Genomic DNA, 24,040 nt, shown 5'->3' with positions numbered 1-24,040 from the left:
ACTCATATTCTTTCCACTATGCTGTACTAGCTCTTTCTCAATAATAACTTAAGTCTAAAGTAAGCTTTCAGAGTTTGCAAAGATCTACTATCTCATTTAATCTTGGTAATAATCCTGTGGAGTTGGGGCAACATAGTATCTCTAATACAGAGGACACTGGGTACCCAGGGATAAAATACTTTATGCATAGAAGATGGACTGAATGCCTGGCAATATCCATAAGATGCAAATAACTACTAAAAAACCTTACTGTGTGCAACTGAAGTATGGGACCTTTAGAGTACGCATATTCTTAAATGAGTACAATGTATCTGTTACCCTGATATTCTAGGGATGGTAAATACCAGCTATCTGTAATGCTCCTCTTCTTTTCCACCGTAATCCTCCAGCACACTCTTTTCTGCTAGGCCCGAACCCAGCCTCAGAATCTTTTTGAACACACAGTTCCAGGCAGCCCCTATCAACTGACACAGATAAAATCTGCATTCCTATTCTGACTCTCTCCATTAGGGCCCACATTATATAATATTGTGGAATATATAATATTCTATAACATCTTACGGAAAAACCCAAAGGAACTTTTTGGCCAACCCAATATTTGTTTTTGACATTTTGTCTTTGCCTTTGATTGAATATTTGTTTTCATGGCTCTCACATTATTTCACATTTGTATATATTGTCTTCTCCAGGTACCGGGACTCTACCTTATTTTGATCTCAGAGCACCAGCTGCAATGATTCACACACAGCAGGCACACAAGGTGTTCTGAATATACCTGAGACAAATGCATGGTATTTATGAAAAAAATCTGAAGTTAAAACAACAACAACAAAACAACAACAACAACAAAAACCTTCCCTTGTTTATGATTTTAATTTAGGCCAGGAGTTGGTAAACTTTTTCAGTGAAGAGCCAGATAGTAAATATAAGTTTCGTGGGCCAAGTGGTCTCTGATGTAACAGCTCGCCTCTGCCATTATAGTGTAAAGCACCCACAGACAACATGTAAATGAATGAGTGTGTCTACATTCCAACAAAAATTTATTTATGAACACTGAAATCTGAATTTTATATAATTTTCACATGTCACATATTATTCTTCTCTTGACATTTTCCCCCAACAATTAAAACATATTAAAAAAAAAAACATTCTTAGCTATCAGGCCATAGAAAAAGAGGGGGTAGGCTGGATTTGGCCGATGGGCCATAATTTACTGATCCCTGGCCTAAATCTGTGGTTTTCAAAGTGAGAACTTCAAGTGGTCTGCAAGATCCTTTCAGCAAGTCCAACCACCTGTATGTGAAGCCAGATTTTCTTTGTATGCTTCAACCAAAACAGTGTACAACAGACTGACTGCAGGAGCAAATACGAGGATCCAGCTGCCTTCCATTAAGCCAGAAACTGAAGAGATTTGCAAAAATGGAAAACAATGCCAATCTTCTCACTAATTTTTCTTTGTTTGGAAAATATATGAACGTTAGTCATAATGTTCTTTGTATTAACATGTAATGGGCATATGATTGATTTTTTGAAGTGGATTAATATTTTTTAAATTCCTCAGTTTTGATTTCGAATTAGACGTCAACAGCTATAACCCATGGAAACAAAAGCTGTCTGGGGGGCCCTCAGTAAACTGGCAGATGTAAGGGGATCTTGAGACCAGAGAGTCTGAGAACCGGCTGCTGAGCTAGAGTGGGGTGAACGGATTCCTGCCGGCAGGGCCGCTTAGGCCGAGTGGGAGCTCGTCCTTAGGTCAGGGCACCTGGCAGACGGCCTCATTTCAATCTCCTTCTCGACTTCCCCCACCTGAGAGTTTCCTGGCATTTCTTTCATTAAATCCTGATTTGGTAAAATTTAATCCCATAAAATTTATGTCATCGTAGAATAAATCTGGTGAAAATGTGGGGTGATTTTCATGAAAGAACTCTTCTGCTATGTGCAGACCATAAAAACGCTTCAGCCTTTGTCAAAATAGACAACTAGATGCAAGTATCTCTCCCTGGCTTGTCTTTTCCAATCTTTAAAAAAAAAAAAAAAATTACTATTCTAATTCTTTGCCTTCAGAACATCTCTCAAAATAAACAGATTCACTGGCCTCTTTATAAATCACAGTCCCTTTGACTTGGCTCCACAAAAACTGTAGGAGCCCCGTGCTAATCAGCATCCTCACTGGCATTAAATCTAAAGAAAGGAAATCCAGTAGGCATGGTGCAAGTTTAATTGATAGCGTTAATAATAATGCACAAAAAAGTCACATTTTGCAAGTAAAGTATATGCATCTTATAGGACATCTTAAGAGAGTCTTAATATTTTGCTTGTTCTACCATTTGAGACTTTTTAAAAGACTACTTTAGAAGAAATAAAAGGGAAAGCTGTCTTAATTCTAGTGTTATCATATGTAAGGAAACCTTACATAAGGGAGCTCTTCTTTCAATATAAGTTTACTTTGTCGAAAGTTTTAACTGTCTAGACAAATGATGTATATACTGCTGGCCTGGGGAAACCTCTCCCTCACCCCCAATTTTAGAGAGAATTAAAGAAACAGTAACTATAATTCCAATAATAATCACTTTGTTGAATTATATATCTTTAATTATAAAGTGTTTTCACGTGAGCATATGATTCTAAAGATCTTTATAGTTTTCTCTTATGGAATAGTAACTTTGTAAACAATAACAAAGTGGGAAGAAATTTCTATTTTTGGGTATTTGTCCTTTAATCTGTATTATAAAACATCTAAAAAAATCAAGAATTATGATCAGATGGATGCTAAATCTGCCATAATTTGTGATTACTGGCTCCAAGTAGAAAAATAAAATACATTTGGCTATTTTGACCAAGACCAAAACTTCAATTCCCTAGCATCTTAAGACCAGAAAGGCACTAACAAATTATTACCTGTTTGGGGGATTATTACCCATTTGGGGGAACAGTGCAAATTATATTAGGGAGATTTTGGTAGCTGTGTTGTTCAATGAAGAACAAAAAAACGGATTTAAAATGTGGGAAAAAGTGCTTACGGTTTAAATCTACAGTAAAAGCAAAAGTCTCATCATGATTGCAAAACATTCCAAATTGTGAAACTTAAGTTATCTGTAAAATAGACAAAAGTAAAGCAGCTTCCTCAGTCATTTTTTGAGATCTCAGCATCAATTTAAAGAAAATGCTTATATTTAAAAGAAAGCCTATTTCAAAATATGAATCCCTATACTAAGTACAAATATGAACACGAAGTAAATTTATATCTTATATCATGCATTCCTGTTCCATGTGTATGCACAAATGAAGGTGATATGAAACTAAAGTTTTTAAAAAAATTTTATTTGCCTCAATTCTTTAAGGAATAAAAGAGCCTCAAACCTAAAAGAAAGAACAACAGTTGATGCTAATGTAAAAACAGTAAAATTACATAAAATTGTTACGTGGACTATATGGAAAAAGAGGGGGGGAGAAAAGGACATATGTACTTCACTGTACAGAAAACATATATTTCTGCCAACACTGCCTACAAGATTTTTTGGGTACAACTAATAATTTTTTCCACTCTCATTTTTAAATCAAAATTATGTTCATTAAAAACCTGAGTATAATAAAGTTTCTTAGGAAGGCAACGAATCTAAAGCTCACGTGGAATTTATACTACCACCAAGATAGAGGGACCAGGAGAATTCTGGTCTCATATTTGAGAAGACACTGCTCCTGCTACTCTAAAACAGCAAAACTAGAATCAAGGTATGGTTGTTTTAAAGCTTGGCACAGCAGTTTAAAATGTGAAAAAACACCACCGTTATTTTAATAAAATAGCTTTCAGTTTTATCTTCCCAATTCCCCTCCCCAGCAGTAACAGTGTAACTTTCTCTACCTGCTGGGGAGTTTTCTTAGCACTTTGTGGAAACTGTTGGTTTTCAGAAATGGACAGGCTGATGTGAACCAAAGTTAGACCAAATACAGAATTGCAACAACAATACAAAAGCAATTTAGAAAGAGGATCAAGCCAAGCAGATAAGCGAACTCTATAAAATCAGATTTCTGGGACTGTTCATCCAGTCAGTTCCCTAATTTCAAAAAGCCAAACCAAAGCAAAGCATGCTGACTTACATTGCTTCTTTAGTTCTTTCAGCTGTTGTTTAAATTGTGCAAATTTCTCATTATTTTGAAAGTCTGCGTCAGAATTCTTATTCTGTAAAGCCAAAAACTTCTTCTCCACTAATAATTTTAGATCGGGTATTTTTTCTGGACGCTCTTCTTTTACCTGAGGAAGACAATAAAATTACTTTAGTTAAAAGTTAACAATGACACAGTCTTGTAACAGTATTTTTCTCTCATTTCGTTCAAATAAAAGTACAACGAGGTAGAAAACAGAATTCCTCCCAACAGAGAACAAGAAACGCTGGGACTTGTTCCAGGACAGACTGCTAGTGAACAGCAGAGGGAATCTTTCATCCCATCCCATAGTTTCCTTTCTTAAGCTATGCCTTCAATTGCCCTGCTAGCTTGCTGCGTCCAGACAACTGCTGGGGAAAAATTTCACACCAGTGCAACTGTGTCCTCCACCTTCACCAGAACTTGAACATGATGGCTCCTTCCTTTTACTTAGGTCTGTTCAGTCCCCTCTCCTTCCTCCCGAGGGCTCATTCCATCCTTCATTCTCTTCAGCACTCCTCTTCTCTGGCCCCTGGTCCCAGCAGGTGAGTGTGGCTCCTACTTCACAAAACAGGTAAGATTTCAACCTTAAACTTCCACCACCTGCTGCCACAAGGAAAAAGTGCCCCTATTCTGTTCAAGGCTAAACTCTCAATCTTTATTCTTTTTTACCCTTCACAATATTTTATTATAAATTTTTCAAACAGGCAAAAACGTGGAAAGAATTGTGCTTTACCATTCAAAGTCAAAAGACTATCTGCAAGTCCTCTGCTTCGATTAGCTTTTGTCATGGAGGAAAGAATTAGATAATCTTCTTTTGTTCAATTGGTATGCATTTTAATTAGCTGAATCGAAAATGAAAATTAAGCACGAAACCAAAATGCCTAAATCCATATTTAAAGTACAGAGTGTAGGAACTGACTGTCTACTCATCGTACTGATGAAACTCAACCAGTGCTGGATCCACCATCAAAGAGCGGTGTGAAAAAACATGGAGAGGCCTTAATGACAAGTTATACGTAATTAAAAATCTAAACCAAGTCCTGTAAGCCTAAAAAACCAATAAAGCTCAGTTTGGCTAGAGAAGGTAGAAATAATGCCTTATATCTCAAGAATAAGAGCTATTATACGTGGTGACTGGCTATCCTCTGCCTCTACACTGGACAGAACAAGTTCAAGATAGCAGCATGAAGAGGTCAGAGTAGATAGATACAGAAAATAAATTATGAGTTTTTAGAAAAGAATTATGGGCTCTCTTTCTGGATTTATAAAACAAAGTCAACTCACATCCACCTGAGATGTTAAGGGGGACATCACAGGCAGGCATACAGGTGAACCTTCTCAAGGTCTTCGATCAGTATGAAATTATTATTTAAGCTGCAACGGTCAGAGAAGATCTGATCTGAGCAGATTATCAACAAATGCAGATGTTCTCTTCCAACAAAGTCTCTAACCCACTCAGCATACTTCATTTCCTTCGTTCAACTACACCACAGCTGAGGAGCTGGGCAGAAGAGTGCGGGGTTGAGGGATGGAGAGGGTAGGCATTTTGAGGATGAAAACACAGCAACCTGAAGTATGACTAGGAAAACCTGAACACACCAAATTTAGCGATTCAGAGTACTTTCTCCCCCCACAGCAGAACCTCAAGAGAACTGCTCTAAAGCACATAAAATTCACCGCGGCAAATATCTTCTCTGGAAACTTGATGCTGCAGTTGGCATAGCTATCCATTGCAAAGAGAACTTACTGTACTCTAGCTATCAAAATGAGAGCCTGGAAAATACTAAGCTCACTACCTGTTTAAATCAACGCAATAAATGGGGATTAAGCTATATTTTTAATGGTTTCCTGCTTCGTTTGTATCTTCAAGATAAATAGATATATAATCCCAAAAGGGGAAAGAAAAAAGCCATTCTTTGAGTAGTTAGTTGATCATAAGTGTTACCTAGTCTGGAAAAGGTAAGGATGGCCCTCTTCTCCTAGGACAAATGTAAAATACCTCAAAGAAATTTGAGATGGCAGGAGAGGATCTATTAGATCCTCAGTCCATCACTTTCCTACGGATAAAGTTCCTAGATACGAGACACAAAACCTCAGTTTTAAGTCACTGGGTGTATTAGTTTGGTAGGGCTGTCATAACAAAGTACCACAGACCAGGTGACTTAGACAACAGAAATTTATTTTCTCATAGTTCTGGAGGCTAGAAATCTGAGACCAAGGTGACAGCAGGGTTGGCTTCTTCTGAGGTTTCTTTCCTTGGCTTGCAGATGGCCAGCTTCTCCCTGTGACACGGTCTTCCCTCTGTATGTGTCTGTATCCAAATATTCTCTTCTTAAAAGGACCAGTCATTGTATTAAAATGAGACACCCCCATGACCTCATTTTAACTTTCATTATCTCTTTAAAGACCCTATGTCCAAACACATCCTGAGATATTAAGGGTTAGGACTTCAACATAATGAATGTTGGAGGAACACAGTTCAGTTCATACACTGGGCTAAAGAATTTTGAAAACAGAATTTTTAAAATAGCTTATAACATCTTATGGAAAAACCCAAATGAACTTTTTGGCCAACCCAACAGATTGTTAATCTTTACACCATTATAATTTTTAAATGATAGACACTACTGAGAAGTAAACTTATTGGACACCATACTTAGAGAAAGAATTTAATACTGCCCTGGGGAGAGAAAGGGTCATATTTTTAAGTACTACCTACTTACCCAGTGAGTTCCCTCTCCGTGCTAAGCTTTGTAGCTAAACAGGAGAGAGGACCAGAAAAGTTGGTTGGGAGTAGGGTGGTGAATAGCTTTGGGAGCCAGGCTATGCACATGAGGCTTGACCTGATAGGCAGCAGGGAAAGACACTAAAATATTCTAAGGAATAAAGTAATAATACCATGAGAAATTTCTTTCTTTTTTTTAATGACGGCTGTAGTTAAAGCATAGAGGATGCACTAAGATAGGAAGGGAGAAAGAAGTTATTGGACTATGTTAACTAATGGTAGAGGGGCGGGCAACTTGACCAAACTGTAACACTATTTTTGAAGCAGAATCGCTGAGTCATTTTGTGAGAGGAAGATATGAAACTGATAATGACCTCAAGATTTTTAACATTTAATATGGGCAACTAATTAAATTTAAAATGAGAGCATGTGAAAAAAGAGAAGAGAAATGCAAAAGGACCTCTTAAGGAAAAAAAAAAAAAAGAGCAAAGAAGAAAACCAGGAGTAAGGCATGCCAAGAAGAAAGGAAAAGAGAAAATTCCTTAAGAGATGCTTGTCCTTTGGAAAAAATGATGCAAGAGAGCTTAAGTAAGATAAGGGCTAAAAAAGAAACCACTGGATTTAATTACCAGGTACTTGGTACACTGCACTGGAACTATTTATCTGTTTCAACCTACTAGCTTGCAAAGCTTCTCTCGGGCAAGGATTATTTCACTGGTGCCCAGTGTACTATCTGTTGTACAGTAGGTGCTCAAATGACCTTGATGAACTAGTGAATTACAGGGACACCAAATTCTACTGTAGTGACATGAGAAGAGGGACTAACAGAGTTCCGTGTGAGCAAGTGAACAAAGTCTGGCAGCAAAGGAAGGAGAAAGAGATGGGAAGCAGATCGTGGGAAAGAGACAGCAAAAGACACTTGTTTATTTGTACAGAGGTCAACAGTAGCTTGGAGTGAAGCTGACATGATGGAGGAGAAAGAACATGGACCTCAGGATCAGGCAGGTCTGGGTCCCTAAGTTGTGGATTTGGGGACAGTCCTTCTAGGCCTTGAGTTTCTCTCACTTCATTAGGAATCAGGAACACCCGTGTCAGTGCCATGGAGACTTAATTACACCATGTTTGTGTTTAACTCGGTACACAGTAGACATTAAATTTTCTTACTCTTTCCTTCCAACTTTAGCACAGAGCTTTCAACATGTTTGTGGACTGAGAAGCAGCCAGTGCGGAAACACAAATCAGAAACACTAAGAGAAAGCAAGTAACAGATTTCATTTGAGAAAATCCTTCAAGTACTAGGGCAAAAACTAGAGAGGGGAGAAGACCAGCTGCGAAAGCACAACAATAGTCTTTACCAGAGCTCATAAATGCCCACAAGGCTGGACACGCAAGGATCTGAGGAAACCCCCAAGAAGTGTAGGACAACAGGCAATGGTGAGGACCGTGTCAAAGTATCCGGCAACAGCCCCAGGTGAGAGGAAGCCGCTGCACAGCTCCGGGTGACTGCTGCCACGTGAGAGAGCAAGCCCAGGTTTCTAAAGAAAAGTTACAAATCTAGATTTCTGTGACACCTATTTTTTTTGGTCTCTAAAACAATGTATAGTCCAAACAATACATCAGCCTGAAGCCAGGAGTTTGAAACCTCTGTTTAGCGCAAACAAGATATTTTGCACATAAAAAGCAAAGTACTATTGTGATCCGCAATCTTTGGAGGTTTAGTGCAATTCCCAGACTTCTACTTTAGGAATGAAATATGGTCCTTTCAAATAGGACAGAGAAGGATGGGTGTGGGGAAGAAAGGGGAAAGTAAAGGATTCCATTCTGACATGCTAATCCCAAGTATTAATGAATAACTTGGGCTTTAGACTTGAGATTAAAAATTAGGCTCTTTGCTAACTGAATGACCTTAGAAAAGTTACTAAATGCATCTAACCTTAATTTCCTCACTTGTAGATAGAAAGTAATGACAGTATTTCCCTCACAGTGTTGTGGAGAGGAATAGATGGGATGAAACAATACAGCACTGATGAGCTATCTGTCACAGAGAACAGTCAATGAGGAGTAAGTGTTATTGTTGTGTTTATAATTATATATATCTCCAGGGTGGCTGGATATCCAGGCCTGCAGCTCTGTGGACTGACATGAACACCCACGTGGAGAAATCAGGGTATGGATTTTAATGGAAACCATGGAAATGAATGGGATTACCAAGGAGATGAAATAAACAGAAACAAAAAAAAAAAGAAGTAAGGAGAGAACTCTGGAGAATACCACATGTATGGGATAGCTAGAAGAGTCTAGAAAGAAAAAGTGTAAGAGTTAAGAAGACAACCAAAAGAAAGTGTCCCAAAAGTCTAGGACATTTCAAGATCTGTCCAATGCTGCACTGAAGTCAAGCTAAATAAGGATTGAGAAGTGTCCGCTGGACTCTATGATTGGCTCACTGAGGACTTTAGCAAGAGCCCAGATGCACACGCACAAAGTGCTGACTCCAAAATATGCAGATTTTTGTTGAATGAATTGTTTCAAAAACATGGAGCAGTGATAGGACAGAACACACAGATCGCCAAATGTGCCAGAGACTTTCCAACTAACTGCTCAGTTTGAGCTCACAATCACTGTGAATGTTTAGCTGCATTTAACTGGAACCCAATACTCCTGTGACTGCAGTATTTCTCTGACGTCAGCAAAGGAAGGCAAACCACAGAGCTGACTGTAACAATGAAGTCAGACCTCTGGTGGCTCTGTCCCTATGAACAGAGGCTCAATGTTTTAGGAAAAGAAATAATGGTAGGAACCAATGGCAAACTTGGTCCTTACCCATACTGAAACTATGTATTATTTTCAACATGCTTTAAAATAAAATTTTTAATATTTATATGATGGTAATACACTTCATTTCTTTCAAACAATACTGTACACATATGCAATTACTCAAAGTGTATTATTTTATTGCCACAGGGCAAAGTCAAGGTCTCCTCCTCCAGTTGTCATTATTGCCTGATAGCTATTATTTCACTGGGAGGGGAGATCACAGGAGCTAAGGATATTAAATGGGCTGAGTCATTCATACACTTTTGAAATCATGTGAGAATCTAGTATAAAATTAGTCACTCTTGCAACTGAACCAAGACTCAGATGGATTTACTCTCTCCAGAACAGCCACTGTTAGATGTTTAGCTCCCAAAATAACATATACCTGATGATTTACATTTTGGAAATCACACAGCCTTTAGAAGTTTATTATAGGTACATAAAAGAGATAAGCACTATGCTTCGTACGTTAAGTATTCCAAGTTCTAATTCATAGTCAGCCTGATCTAAGGCTATCCAGAGAGAATTGCCTCAACTGGTCCTAGAACATTCATTCAACAAACATTTAGAGCCCCAACTGGGTACCAGGCATTATGCTAAGCACTGAGACATTTATGGAGGTTGGCCCACACTTACGACACACCACCAACCCAACTGCACAGGGTAAATTTATATAGGCCAACACTGTCTCCACCTTTATATAGCAAAAAAGCTTGGAAAAGTTTTCAATGAAAGACATGTCCAGGCTAAGAATCATTATGCTTTCACTGACTATAACCTAATTGCAATGGAGACACATCATATTTTCTACAGAGTTTACTACACTGCCTTTGCCCTGTTAAAAAAAAAAAAAAAACATATATCACACACGCTAATGATGACCAGCATGGGTTACACCCTTCATCTCATGCCCGTCTCTGCTGTCCGTTGCACAATCTGCACTGAACTCTGCTGGACCCAGTTATTTGTAGTTGAGTCAGTTTCCTAGTGCCATTATATAGTTTGACTTCTGACAAAAACACCAAAGAGGGAACACTTCCTCGTTGAACATTATGACACACTGAATGCACTTCTCAGTTTGCCAAGGTGTTGTAATACACCATTACTGGGCAGCGGCCAACCAGACATGGAAACATCTTTCCTCTTTCAAGCCTTTCAGAAAAAAATGGAAAACGAATAAACTTAAACCTGTGAGAAAGTGCCATTGGTCTAGTTCTAAGGGACCAGTCCTATTGGAATAGACAGTTGTCTAACAGATGGCAGTTGAATGAGGCAACCTGCCATCTATGTGCATCTGTTACTAAACATTTATGCTGTTGAAAATTACTCCAATAATTTCTCATGGCACCAATCCCACTATAAGATTATGAACAACAGGAGTCGCATATTTATACAGTACAGTAACAGGATTCCCATATTGGTGGTGGGGGGGGGTGTGGGCTGGGGGCAAAGGAACCAAACTTCTGATTTGTCTCTCTGGGCTTTGTTGCTGTTGTTGTTTGCTTTCTTTCTTTCTTTCTTTCTTTCTTTCTTTCTTTCTTTCTTTCTTTCTTTCCTTCTCTGGGCAGAATTCATAGAAATATGCATTATTTATTTATTTATTCATTTATTCATCCATTTAATAAATATTTACCAAATGCCTACCACATGCAGGCATTGTGCTAGGCATTGGAGATTCAATAGTAAACAGCCTAACCTGGTCCCTGTTGGTCTCATGGGGTTTGGGGTATAGTGGGGTAAAACAGTACTATTCAAAGAGTCAAACAAATACACTATCACCAGCTGTGAGAAGTGCTGTGAAGGAAACGTATTAGATGGTAGGAGAGCATGTAACCACAGAAATATAGAGGACATCATTTCATAGGCAATCTTTTTAGGCACTGCTCCATTTAAACACAGGTCATGCTGAGGGGAGGGTGAGATGAGGATTTTTTACTGTTGTTATTAACAAGCACTTTGCAATTGCACAAAATCTTTCATCTGAGTGGTTCAAAGCCTTATATACCCAAGTGTCATTATCCCAATTTGACAGATGTGAGGAACGGGCAGCTCACAGGTTAAGCATCTTGCCCAAGGTCATACTGAGTCAGTGACAGATGGCTGCAACTAATTCAAACCCCCTTTCTTTCTTTTTTTCCCTGGGGACTTGCACATTTGGGACCTGTCTAGAGTGGGGGGAGCGAGGGAGGGGGAGGGGCAGAGGACTGTTTGAAGAGAATGAAAGAATGAATAGGGGCAGTCAAGCTCTAAGCGGGGGCCCTGAATTAGCTAACTGATTTTACCACATTTCCTTACAAACAATAGTGCAGTCACAGGGGACTGGTTCCAGGAGACCCCACATATACCAAGATCTAAGGATGCTCAAGTCCCTTAGATAAAATGGCACAGTATGGTCGGTCCTCCCATTTTGCAGGTTTCCTTTCCGCAGATTTAACCAACTGCAGATGGAAATTTTGATCCACGGTTGATTGGATCCAGGTTGCGAAACCAGTGAATACAGAGAACCAACTGTGTATTTATTGAAAAAGATCTGTGTGTAAGTGGACTCTTGCATTTCCAACCCCTGCTGTTCAAAGGTCAACTGTACATTACCTGAATGCTTACTATGACTGGCACCTGCTAAGCTTGACATCATCATCTCAGTTGATAATCCCAACACCCCTTGGAAGTTTGTTAGAAATTGTGTTAGAAACCCCCTTTCAACTTAACTTTGCTTTGCATGTGCCTCCAAGTACCAACTCAGAATGAACTTTTATACCTCATCTTAATTTTATGAAAACATACTTGACTTCAGGCAGATATCCTCAACCTTCAGTGGTCATTTGTTAGCTCTCACATGAAAAGACACTTATTCTGAATTTGGAATTGCCTTTCCTGTCTACCAAGCCTCTGTCATCTACAGAATTACTCAATGCCTTATTTATCATTATGGTATCTCACTCAAGATTTGAGAATAAAAAGTACAGCAATGGGTTGATGCTAATGGGATATACTGGTCTCACCAAGTACCCCATTATCCAGAAAGATGATCTCCTAAAATGCTAAATCATCTACTGAAGATTCAGTTCCAGTGCTGCCTGGGAGACAGCGCCTCATGAGGTTAATGTCCCACAGGATGCCTGTAACCAGTGAATAATATGTGACATTGTTTCTCTGATAGTCAGGACACATGGACCTAGGAACCAAGGGATGAAAGTAGAATGAGTTGTAAATCTTCTCCCCCTCATCACACCTAATGACCAACTTGCATTTTTTCTCCCACGGCTGCAACTCGAGTTCTGCTGGTCTAATAGTCTTAGTACTCAAGAGAAGAATGATTTCACCAAGGGACTCAACAATGCCTTCACTGATTTGGAAACTTAAACAGCAACCTAGCAATTTTGAGCTTCTCATGACACTGACTAGACAGACAAAAAGTGAGGTTACAGAACTGGTTGGGGCACTGAATCTGAATTATCAAGGGTAAACAGGACTGCTGCTACAGAGTGAGGAAAAGGAGGTGTGCATCTGGAACCTGGACCGTCTCCTGGTTTTGCCACGTCTAGTGGTAAAAAATAATGAAAGTCCGTAACAACTCCATACAGGTAGAACCATCAAGAACACAGATATCCCAGGAAACAAAGCCTAGGTGTTATAGCCAGATAAAAACCTACCTCATTCAGGAGTTGGTTGACGGTGAACATGAAATGGGTATTGGAGAAGGGAGTTAAAATGCCAACTACGGCTCAGGACCAATAGGAAAAGCTAAGTATCCCGTCATATTTCTTCCTTGGTCTGACATGTACATATTTATGTTTTTAACTAATTTCTCCCTTTCCTTTCCTCCTAACATTTTATAAAAAGTAAGCTGGTGGCTCACTAGTTACAGAGTACCATAATGGAACAGTATGGACATAAAGGAGTAAGTGTGGCCCAAATATCCTAGACTTGGAAACAGTAACTTAAGACGTCATATCTTTCCCCCTTTGGGGGGAAGACAGAGCATATTTTTCACTTTTATGAGAGAGGGCTGCAATATGTTAGTAGGAAGCATTTTCTTGTTGCACGGTTTGCAAGATTAATAAGTCTGGAAGGAAATCGTATACAGAGGCTGAGCAGCCATACTGGTCTAGAATCTTTTGAACCTTTCCTCTGTTTGGGCAATTTCCCACCTTATGAGTGATAACCTCACTGGGGCAGGAACCAGAAATGCACTTTCTCAGCTTCCCTGCAACAAGAACACAGACGTGTCAACTTGGCCCTTGGCCTGTGGGACTTCAATTCTTGAGAATGACATGAAGGAGGTGCCTTGGAACCAGATTACCTAAGGATTTAACCTTTAAATCCCAGCTCTGCCTCGTACAAGCTGTGAAATCTTGGGCAACCTCTCAGAAACTTGATCTCCCCATCCATGACTCTACCAAAGTCTTTGCATTGTCATGAATGCTAAATGGATTCATGCATTTAAAGAATTTAGAGCTTTGAACCGCAAATACGGTAGCCGCTAGCCACGTGTGGTTATTCAAACCTAAATTAATTAAAATTAAATAAAATTTAGTTCCTCACACTGTCACATTCCAAGGGCTCAAAAGCCACACGTAGCTAGTGGCTACCTTTTTACAGTGCAGATATAGAACATTTCCATTACCGCAGAAAGTTCCACTGACAAGTGTTGACTTACAGAATACTTCCTGGCACTCAGTAAGCACTCAAATGATAATTGCTCCTATTATTAATAACTAATATTGCTATCATTATTATTATTTTACATTACATCCCCAGAACTTATTTATCTTACACCTGAAAGTCTGAGCACTTTTGAGCCCTTTCACCCAATCCCCCTCCTTCATCCCCTCCCCTCGCCTCTGGCAACCACACTATCATTATTATCGCAATAGCAAGTTTAAGATACAGCTGAATTTAAAATCTAATGGATAACCAATTAAATGTGGTCTTCTAATAAGAATTAGCAGAGCATCAGTAGCAACAACTGCTCTCAGTTTATAGTTTATTATGGGCAAGGTACTGAGCTAAGCACTTCCCAGGGATATTTTATTTAATCTTCCCCAAACCAACAACCTGAGTGGTAAGAACATCCCTATGTTACAGATTGGGAAACTGAGGAAAGGAGTGGTATAACTACAAGCACTGGAAATGCTCATCAGTATGGGATCTGGGACTCACTGGATTGGCATGTCTGCAAAACTACTAAATCCATGACAACTTCTTCTTAGACTTCACTACAGAGTTACTGAGTGCCCACTAGGGGTCATGCACTGCGCTAGATGCTGGGAATACAGTGGTAAACAGAGACCAAGGCTCTGCCCTCACAGACTTTTAGTTCTAGTTGAGAAGAACAGTCAGAAAAGATATAATTAGCTGGATGGTAATAAGTGCTATCGAGAACAGTTAAACAGGGTGGGGTAGGTGAGCTCCTGTATGATGGATGGCTAGGGAAGGCTTCACTGAAAAGATGACATTGGAACAGAGACCTGAAGAAAATTAAAAAGGGCAGGGTGGAGTGGTAGGAGATGAGGTCAGAAGTGAAGATGGAGTAAGGGGCCCAGGCCAGGGAGGCCAACGTGGGGCCTTTAGCCTCTAGGCTAAGAGAGATGGGAAGGTTTTGAGCAGAGGAGTGAGAAGACTTGGTTTTCTTTTTTATAGGATCACTCTGGCTATTATGATGAGAATAGATTTTAGGGGAGGAAGGGCAGAAGCAGGAGACCAGTTAGAAGCAGACCAGTTAGTAGGCTACTGCAGTCATCTAGGCAAAAGGAGACAACGGCCCACATTAGGGTAGCAAGACGTAGCAAGTAGCAAGAGGTGGTCAGATTCTAACTATATTTTGAAGGTAGAAACAATAGGCTTTATTGATGAACTGGATATGGGCTGTGACACATTAAGGAACTTAGGACAACTTTGGGTTTGGCCTCTCTAGATGAAATGGTACAGTTGCCACTTCCTGAGATGGGGAAGTCTGGAGGAACAGCTGGTTTTGGAAGGTTAAAAGTGAAATGCCTATGGGAATGAAATGAAGTGGGAATGAAAAGAAGACAGCTGTATATCTGAGACATGGCTTTGGAGAGACGATAGGGTTATAGTTACAAACGCTATGGAAAACGACTAAGTGTATGGTGTTATGAGAGCACAAGACACATTCGGCGGACAGAGACCGGGTGATGTCAGGGAGGGCTGTTGAAAAAGAGCTAGACTAAGTTTATGAAGGGCAGGAAGGAGTTAGCTATTTGAAAGTGAGAGAAGAGCACTCCCAGCAGAAAGAATAATGTGTACTAAGCCCAGAAGCAAGAGAACATGCCAAGAACTAGCATAAAAGAATGGTAAAAAATGAGGCTACCAAGTTAAGCAGGGTTACAGACCAGGTAAAGACGTCTGAATTTAATCCTGAAAGTAATAAGGAATAAGTGAAGAGGGCAGAGTTGTGAAAAAGGCAGGTAAAATAATCAGATTTCCAATTTAGAAACAGTTTTTGGGCTACTAGCTAGAAAACATACTAGAAGAAAGCAAAACTTCATGCAGCAAACTATTCATGGGAGAGTGGAGACTGTGAACATGGGGATGAGGCAGGCAACCTCATTTGAGAATCAGTAAGATCTGGTGATGGAATGCGAGCCATGAGGAGCTAGGAGAAGGGAGGATAATAACCAGGTTTCTGATGTGGGCAACTGTGGGGGAGGATATCGCCATTTCCTCAGTTACAGAATCTCAGAAGAAAATCAAGGGGGAAACTCTCTGAGTTGCTGAATTTAAGGAGCACACTGAAGCGAGAGATCAAATAGGTGATTGAATTCATGTGTGTGATTCTCAGACTCATGCTCTGGAATGGAAAGAAGGATTTGGGACTCGGCAGCACAAAGACAGTAATTCAAGTTAAAAGCTCAAGAAGAGAGCGCAAAGAAGACAAAGAGTCAAAGAACAGGTAGGAATACCAAGATTTTATGGCTGGAGAGGTGAAGTAGGGTCCACCGGCAGACTCTGGAGAAGTGGCCGGAAGCAAGAAGAAAAGTCAGACGTGTGTTGTCATGAAAGTTAAGGGAACATAACAATTCGAACAGGAGGGAGTCCTCCATAGTAGCAAAGTCAAATAAGGGAATGATTGAACAATGTCCTCTGGATTTTTCACCAGGTGTGTAACCTAGGGCCATTCCCTCAACTCATTCAGCCTCAGCTTCCTCATCTACACAAGACAAGAATGTTATGGTACCCGCTGTACCCAGCTGTTGTGAGGATACATGGTGATGCATACAAGGTACCTAGTACAGTGTTAAACACACTAGGCACTTAAAAGAAAAAAAAGCTCTATTCTCAGTGCACCACGTCTTATGTGATGTCAGACAGGCAGGGCGAGGTAACAAGTAGACAGGGGGTTGAAAGCTTGAAGCCACAAGGAACCAATGGCCTCGGAGTGCACTGTGCATTTTGAAAAACAGGAACGGGGAGAAAAGAACTACAGTCTTTCTCCTTTTCTTCCTCTCCTCTCCCAATGTTTCCTTTCTCTGCACCGAATGCAGTTTATAAATGCAGAAATTCCTGAGAGCCTGTCAAAGGGACCTTTTAAGCATACCTTAGTATTTACACAAAGAACTGTGTTCAGTGTCGATATTTACCACAATCATCATGAGTTTGTGACACAGACGTTATATTCTTAAGAAGGGTGGCTTAAACTCAGGAGCAGTCCCCAAATAAATAAACGAATAAATGCTCTGTAGAAACTAAATCTATCGATTAGTGATTTCAAAATTTCTTCCAACAGTTTTTGTCACGATAAGCCAGGTAATGTTTATCAAATGAAATATTCTAAGTACATGATTAAGGAGACCTTTGGACAACCAAACTGACTTTCAGGTTAGTTTCGACACTGACAAAATGATAGTCAAGGAGAAGTTTCCCAGATGGCGTATACTTTACTGTCAAGGATTAAGGTTCTACCCTTTCTTGCTCTCACCTCCTCAAGGACATGGAACTGGGAAAACGGTCCCAATGTTTGCTTCTCTAATGGAAAAAACATGTGCTTTACAAAAATGAATCTCACTGATTTTTTTTTCATATCTAAACTATTCCCACCCTTCTAGCATAATTCCTTTCAAAACCTCTGCTTTAGGACTGACTTAGCAATTCTCTCAATGCAGCTCTCAATGCACAAAGCCTGTATTATATAGTCCCTCCCCTCCCTGCTTATTTTCTGTTACATCCATCAAAATCAAGGCTCCTAAGGAAAGTTCTAACTACTGGGGATCTTGATTTTCTTATACTCATTTAGATAAACTTTTCCATTCAGCTCAGCAGTGGTTGGTGATACTGAAGCTTATTTTGCTTTAGAATCTGAACAATGAAAGAAGTATCTCTTGCTCCAGTCTGTGTGTGTGTGTGTGTGTGTGTGTGTGAGTGTGTGTGGAGGGGAGATGATAGGGGAAGGGATATACACACTTGGTGCTCTCTCTCCTGAAGAAAGCAAAAGACCTGGGAGGAGAACGGGGCAGCAGTGCTCTGTTTCGTGGAGCATTCGAGACCAGAAGACCAGCCTTTGGCACCTGGGCCATTGAGGAGTACCCAACCCATTACACACTCGCCGACGTGAGGACAAGAAGAACTTCTCTCTCACGTTCCATGTCTTTCCTGGGTCCTCCAGTAACTCCCTCCATGAACTAGAGGATCTGAATAACCAAAGGAACAAATTCACCATTTCTGTTGTAACCAAAGAGAAATGCTAATTGTTTTCTTCCCTCTGTTCTTGCCAAGTTTCCATCAGAAAACCCATTTAATGTGACTATAGGGCCTGAAAAAGAAAGAAGCAAAATATCTATTTTTGCTTATATCTATTTGCTTACATCTATTTTGCTTATAACTACCTATATCTAAATGTAAAAATACCTATTTTTACATTTTTGAAAAATCCATAAGTTATCTTCTAACATTCTGATAAACAGTAAGTTTGATTTCAAATCCCTTGTCTTTATATCATACCACATATCCATAGCACAGAATGAGGGCAATCCAAGGATACAAGGCCGGATCCTTCTCTCAGTTATCACATCTCACCCGACACAGTAAAGACTGTGGAATTACTAATAATCCAGCGGTTTATTAATGCTCCTTATCCTTTATCTACTCCATTCATTCCCATCTAGCCACCTATCAAATTCTCTGATGTTGCCTTCTCTATAATTCATAGGGCGTCCTTTCATTTGAAATTATTTCCCACTACTAAAGCTATCAAACTGATTTTCACCTTCCATTTTGTCACCTATGAGAAACATTTCCTGAGTAAATGAAAATGAATTCTCTCCATCTTATCTAATCAAAAGCCACTGTACCACAAGAAAAAAATAAACAGGTGCTTCATAGTACATAGAGCACTTGTGAGAATAATTTATATAATTTGATTCTCACTGCCAGAGAGAGTAAATAATTTCCTTGAATGGAACACCGAATAGATAACAAAGCTAAAACTACAAAGTGGCCACCAAGTCTGAAGGCATAGACAATACGATTTCATAATGGGCTATAATATTATATCATTAAGCCAGTTATTGCATATTCACCTATGTTTCCAGACTTGGTGGCCACCCTGTAAAACCCAGATCTTCTAGCCATAACCTGTTTTCCTTGATTCCCTGCACGTTACCCTGAAGCACTAAAGAAGGCAGCAAAGGAAAAGACCATATTTAAATTGGATGATATTTAAAAATTTATAAACCAGGTTTCATAGTCTGTTCTCCAACTTAAATTCACAAACACATTGTGCACGGAGATTAAAAGAAGCAATTAATATTCTCTCAATGCCTACTATATAAAACCTCACTTCCTGTGAGGGCACACGTAGTTAAGAACTTTACCTACAGTATCACACTTAATCCTCGCAGTAGTCCCATGAGGTATCATTATCCTCTTTTTATAAATAAGGAAGCTGAAGGTTCTAAGAGGACAGATCACTAGCCCAGTGTCACACAGCTAGGCAGTGGAGGAGCAAGGATGAAGCTACGTCTTCTGATTCCAGCTGCAGTATTATTTCCACTACCCCAGTGAAACATCCTTTACATGTTCCATGACATGCCACTTACTGACCATTTCACTGCCTTATTCCACAGAGAGACTTCTTCCTCCCTGCTTCTAAAAACTAATCCATGAGCAAATCTGTAGTCTAAGCTGGCAAGAAGAAAAAAGTTCCTCAACAATGCCTGGCACATAGCAAGCACTAGAGAAATGTTAGCTAGGCTTACTATTATTATGGAAAGACTGACCATTCCATCTTTTAATATAACAGTTCCATATAACAATATTCTTTTCCTCAAGCAGTTCTTTAATATTAACAGAATCCCTCCCTATGCATGTCAAATCAGTGTGAAGAGTCTTTTTCACTCAGACTAAAATTTTACCTTTGGGAAATTTACAGTTAGATATGTATAAGATCATAAGCATATTTTATAACCAAGACTACACAAAAACACTCTTTCTCCCAACTAAAACTACAATTCAAAGTGCATTCAACAAACTACATCTTTCATATATATATATATATATATATATATTTTTTTTTTTTTTTTAAGATTTTGTTTTTTTTTTTGATGTGGACCATTTTTAAAGTCTTTATTGAATTTGCTGCAATACTGCTTCTGTTTTATGTTTTGGTTTTTTGGCCCTGAGTCATGTGGGATCTTAGCTCCCCGGCCAGGGATCGAACCTGCACCCCCTGCATTGGAAGGCGAAGTCTTAACCACCGGACTGCCAGGGAAGTCCCACTACATCTGTCTTGAGGTATGGAGATGTCATGAAGAGAGCCTTGAATGACATATCAAAAAAACAAGATTCAATCTCACCTCTTAAGACTAAGCATGTGACCTGCGTATGACCCTTAACCTTCCTGAGGCTCAGAGTCCATCATCCACCTTACCTAACTTGGAAGGTTACTGTGATCATTAAAGAGGTCAGGGATCCCAGAAGGCTCCTCATCCCTTACCCAGGGCAAAGAAAGTTGGCTTCAGATTCTTTTAGTCAAAGGGCCAGGGGACTGAAGTAGAAACCGATATTTCCAAATCTGGTTTAAGTAAACCATCAACAGCCTGTAGGCAAATATCAAGTAACTGGGGAAGCCAGAGGAGAAGTGAATTCACTATCATCCAATAGGCTAGGTCCTCCAGAACATCTGAAACACCAAACTGAAACCAATACCACAAACGGGCTTTGTTACAGTTTATAGAAATTGGATCACAATGAACTATTTATGATTATATCATTTTTTTAAAAATTGGCTAGCCTGGAAACCTAGCCACTGAATGTTATTTCTATGGGAAACTGTATTTCATGATTCAATTCAGAAATCCAAACACTGGGAATGTATCTTATTTCTTTCCAGTTCCAAGAGCTAACAGAGACTCCCTTCTGATCCTCTTTGGCATATTTAGGCAGTCTCTTTCACTCTTTGGGCCTGTGGCCATTCAGATATGAGATGTCAGATGGGGACAGTCAGGACATAATAACTATATACTACCTTTCACTTTTTTTGGAGGGGGCAGTATCACAACACATTCCTATTTATAATCTCATTTTATCTACAATTGCCCAGTGAGGTATGTAGGGCAAATAGCATTATTCCTCATTTTAGAAATGAGGAAGCTGAAGCACAGGTTTCCGTGACTTGTCCAAGGTCATAGCCTGGCAGAACAAGGATTAGAAGTCAGATCTTTATTTCCCAGCCCAACGCTCTTATCAATGAAACATCAACTGTTGAGAAAAGGGGGAAAGGAAGTGAAGGTGATTATGATTTACTGAGACTTTTTGTCTAATTTCGTCTGACATTGTGAATTTTCATTAATTTCCTTCTTCATTGTTGCCTGATGAGTTAGTCACTAAAACCATAAGATCAGAAAGTATAAATTGTTTTATATTATTTCCTCATTGTTACAGATAGATGTTCAAGTTTAAGTGTTTCATAATAAAGTGACTCAGAGACTAACCAAGCCCAATCTACATTAGTCACTTGTTGAACTGTTACATGAGATTTCTGCAAAACTCTTGGGGCCAGGGGGCGGGGGGGCGGGGCAGAAGTAAGCATTTACCAAAAGGATGACTAAATTAAGGACAAAAGGTGAGTGTAAAACTTACACATTTTTTCCTTCCAGTTTAAGCTGTGGCATGAGAAAATAAACACAAGGAAACAAAACACAAGTCACCTATTACCATTTATTCCGAATTTAGGAGGTTTAGAAGAGTTCACCAGTTTAAATCAGCATGTGGTGGACATTCTCGAGACAAGAGAAAGAAGTTAAAAGTTAACAGGACAGAACAATGAGCCTTTGCCTTTATATAGCACTTCTACCTCTCAAGTGCTTTCACATAGGCTATCTCATTTCTTAATCAAGAACTTGCTCTGTCATAGGTAGGTGCAGATATTACTAGGTCATTTTGCAAACGTGCTTAAGGTCAACACAGCTTTTCAGTACACAGGTGTAGAAAAAACCACAATAATTAAACTGAACAGTAAGACCAAACAATTTACTATTGTAATGGGATCATACACACTTTACCTTACAAAGCCAACACATTTTCATTCCACATTCTGGCAGAGCAATACCATTACTATTATAGGAAATGTGGCATGACATATTCTAATTTCATCTATATTATTTATAGGTGCTTTAAGTAATATGTTAAGTATTTCTTCTAAGAAAAAATTGAGCATATGATATTTTTGCTTAGGCTTTTTAAAACACTGTGTAACTATACCTCATGAGCCATATTTAATTTCTGATTTTGTAAGAGGAATGCTCTGAATACACCCAGCATTTAGTCCATTTAGAGTTCTGATTTAGCATTTCATGTGGTTTTACTGGCTTCTGTGTCATGGTAGGGGCTAAAATAAACCTCAGGGTGACAGAGAGTAACCTGATGGGTGGAGAGGGTTTGCTCCACACTACCAGTAACATTCCAAGAATCACAAATAGATGAGACAACTGGAAGGCACTGAAGCATGTGAGACCCCTGTGTGTCAGCCAAGGAGAAAGTAAAAAGCAAGCAAGTCAGGACGTCTGGAAATCAGTCACGTGATGCAATCGTATTAAACTATTCCTGGTTACTGTTTTCAATTTTAAGTAACAATGACTTGGTCTTTCTAAATATCATTTTCTTTTTTTTAAAATTAATTAATTAATTAATTTGGGGGGCTGTGCTGGGTCTTCGCTGCTGTGAGCGGGCTTTCTCTAGTTGCGGCAAGCGGGGTCTATTCTTCGTTGTGCAGCATGTGGGCTCAGTAGTTGCAGCACGTGGGCTCAGTAGTTGCGGCACGTGGGCTCCGTAGCTGTGGCACGTGGGCTTTGTCGCTCCACAGCATGTGGGATCTTCCCAGACCAGGGATCGAACTCGTGTCCCCTGCATTGCCAGGTGGATTCTTAACCACTGGACAACCAGGGAAGTCCAAAATATCATTTTCTATTAGAAGATAATTGAATGATTATTTTAAGATGAAATAAAGGAGAGAAGAAATAATTAAATTGATTTGGTGAGGACAGCACATAAGGATTTTCACTATTTTAAAGAATCCTGTATTATGTGACACAAATTTCCCTTAAAAAAAAAAAAAGAGGATGGGACTTCCCTGGTGGCGCAGTGGTTAAGAATCCGTCTGCCAATGCAAGGGACATGGGTTTGATCCCTGGTCCAGGAAAACCCCATGTGCCGTGGAGCAACTAAGCCCCTGCGCCACAACTACTGAGCCTGCGCTCTAGAGACCGCGAGCCACAACTACTGAAGCCTGCGTGCCTAGAGCCCGTGCTCTGCAACAAGAGAAGCCACCGCAATGAGAAGCCTGTGCCCCACAAGGAAGAGTAACCCCCGCTTGCCGCAGCTAGAGAAAGCCTGCGCGTGCAGCAATGAAGACCCAAGGCAGCCAAAAATAAAAATAAATTAGGGGGAAAAAAAGCCCAAAAAGAAATGAAATTTCAGAAAGTTCAAGGGGTTAAAAATATCAGGCTGGCCATGACACAAAAGAATGAAAGTCACTATTGCTAGAAGCTTTATGCTTTAAGGGAGAAACAGAATGAAAAGAAATCCTCACCATTCTCTCAATGACAGTTCACTGGGCACTGGCTCCACTTCAGAATGAAAGAGCTTTCCTTACCAGTACAACTGCAAACTCACACAGGGCTTGAAAAATTAAATCCATTTACAGTCTCTCCATTTATACACTTTCTTTTCTTTCATTTGTCAACGATTCATACAGATTACACATTTGAAACAGAGCTGACAACTTGCATATGATACATCAGAGGGGTAAATCCAACACATTTTTCTCTCCCAATATTTGTTCAAATGGGTGCTACTAATAAAAAAATATTATTTAAAGATGGAAATGTAAGTGAAGAT

The 24,040-nt window shown here is 39.6% G+C and overlaps 1 protein-coding gene across 1 annotated transcript in view; it reads right to left on the bottom strand.

The window, feature by feature from the left end:
• Positions 1-24,040, bottom strand: part of NSMCE2 (NSE2 (MMS21) homolog, SMC5-SMC6 complex SUMO ligase) — a 216,613-nt gene that overhangs the window by 142,813 nt on the left and 49,760 nt on the right. Inside the window, exon 3 of the mRNA XM_065895641.1 lies at positions 4,099-4,252. Within this exon, the coding sequence (XP_065751713.1) occupies positions 4,099-4,252 (154 nt within the window). The remainder of the gene's footprint in view (positions 1-4,098; positions 4,253-24,040) is intronic.

Source organism: Phocoena phocoena, chromosome 17 (genome assembly GCF_963924675.1).
Source record: "Phocoena phocoena chromosome 17, mPhoPho1.1, whole genome shotgun sequence".
Taxonomy (NCBI): Eukaryota; Metazoa; Chordata; class Mammalia; order Artiodactyla; family Phocoenidae; genus Phocoena; species Phocoena phocoena.
Note: the sequence above shows the minus strand (reverse complement) of the source record. Positions and strands in the feature narration are given on the sequence as shown.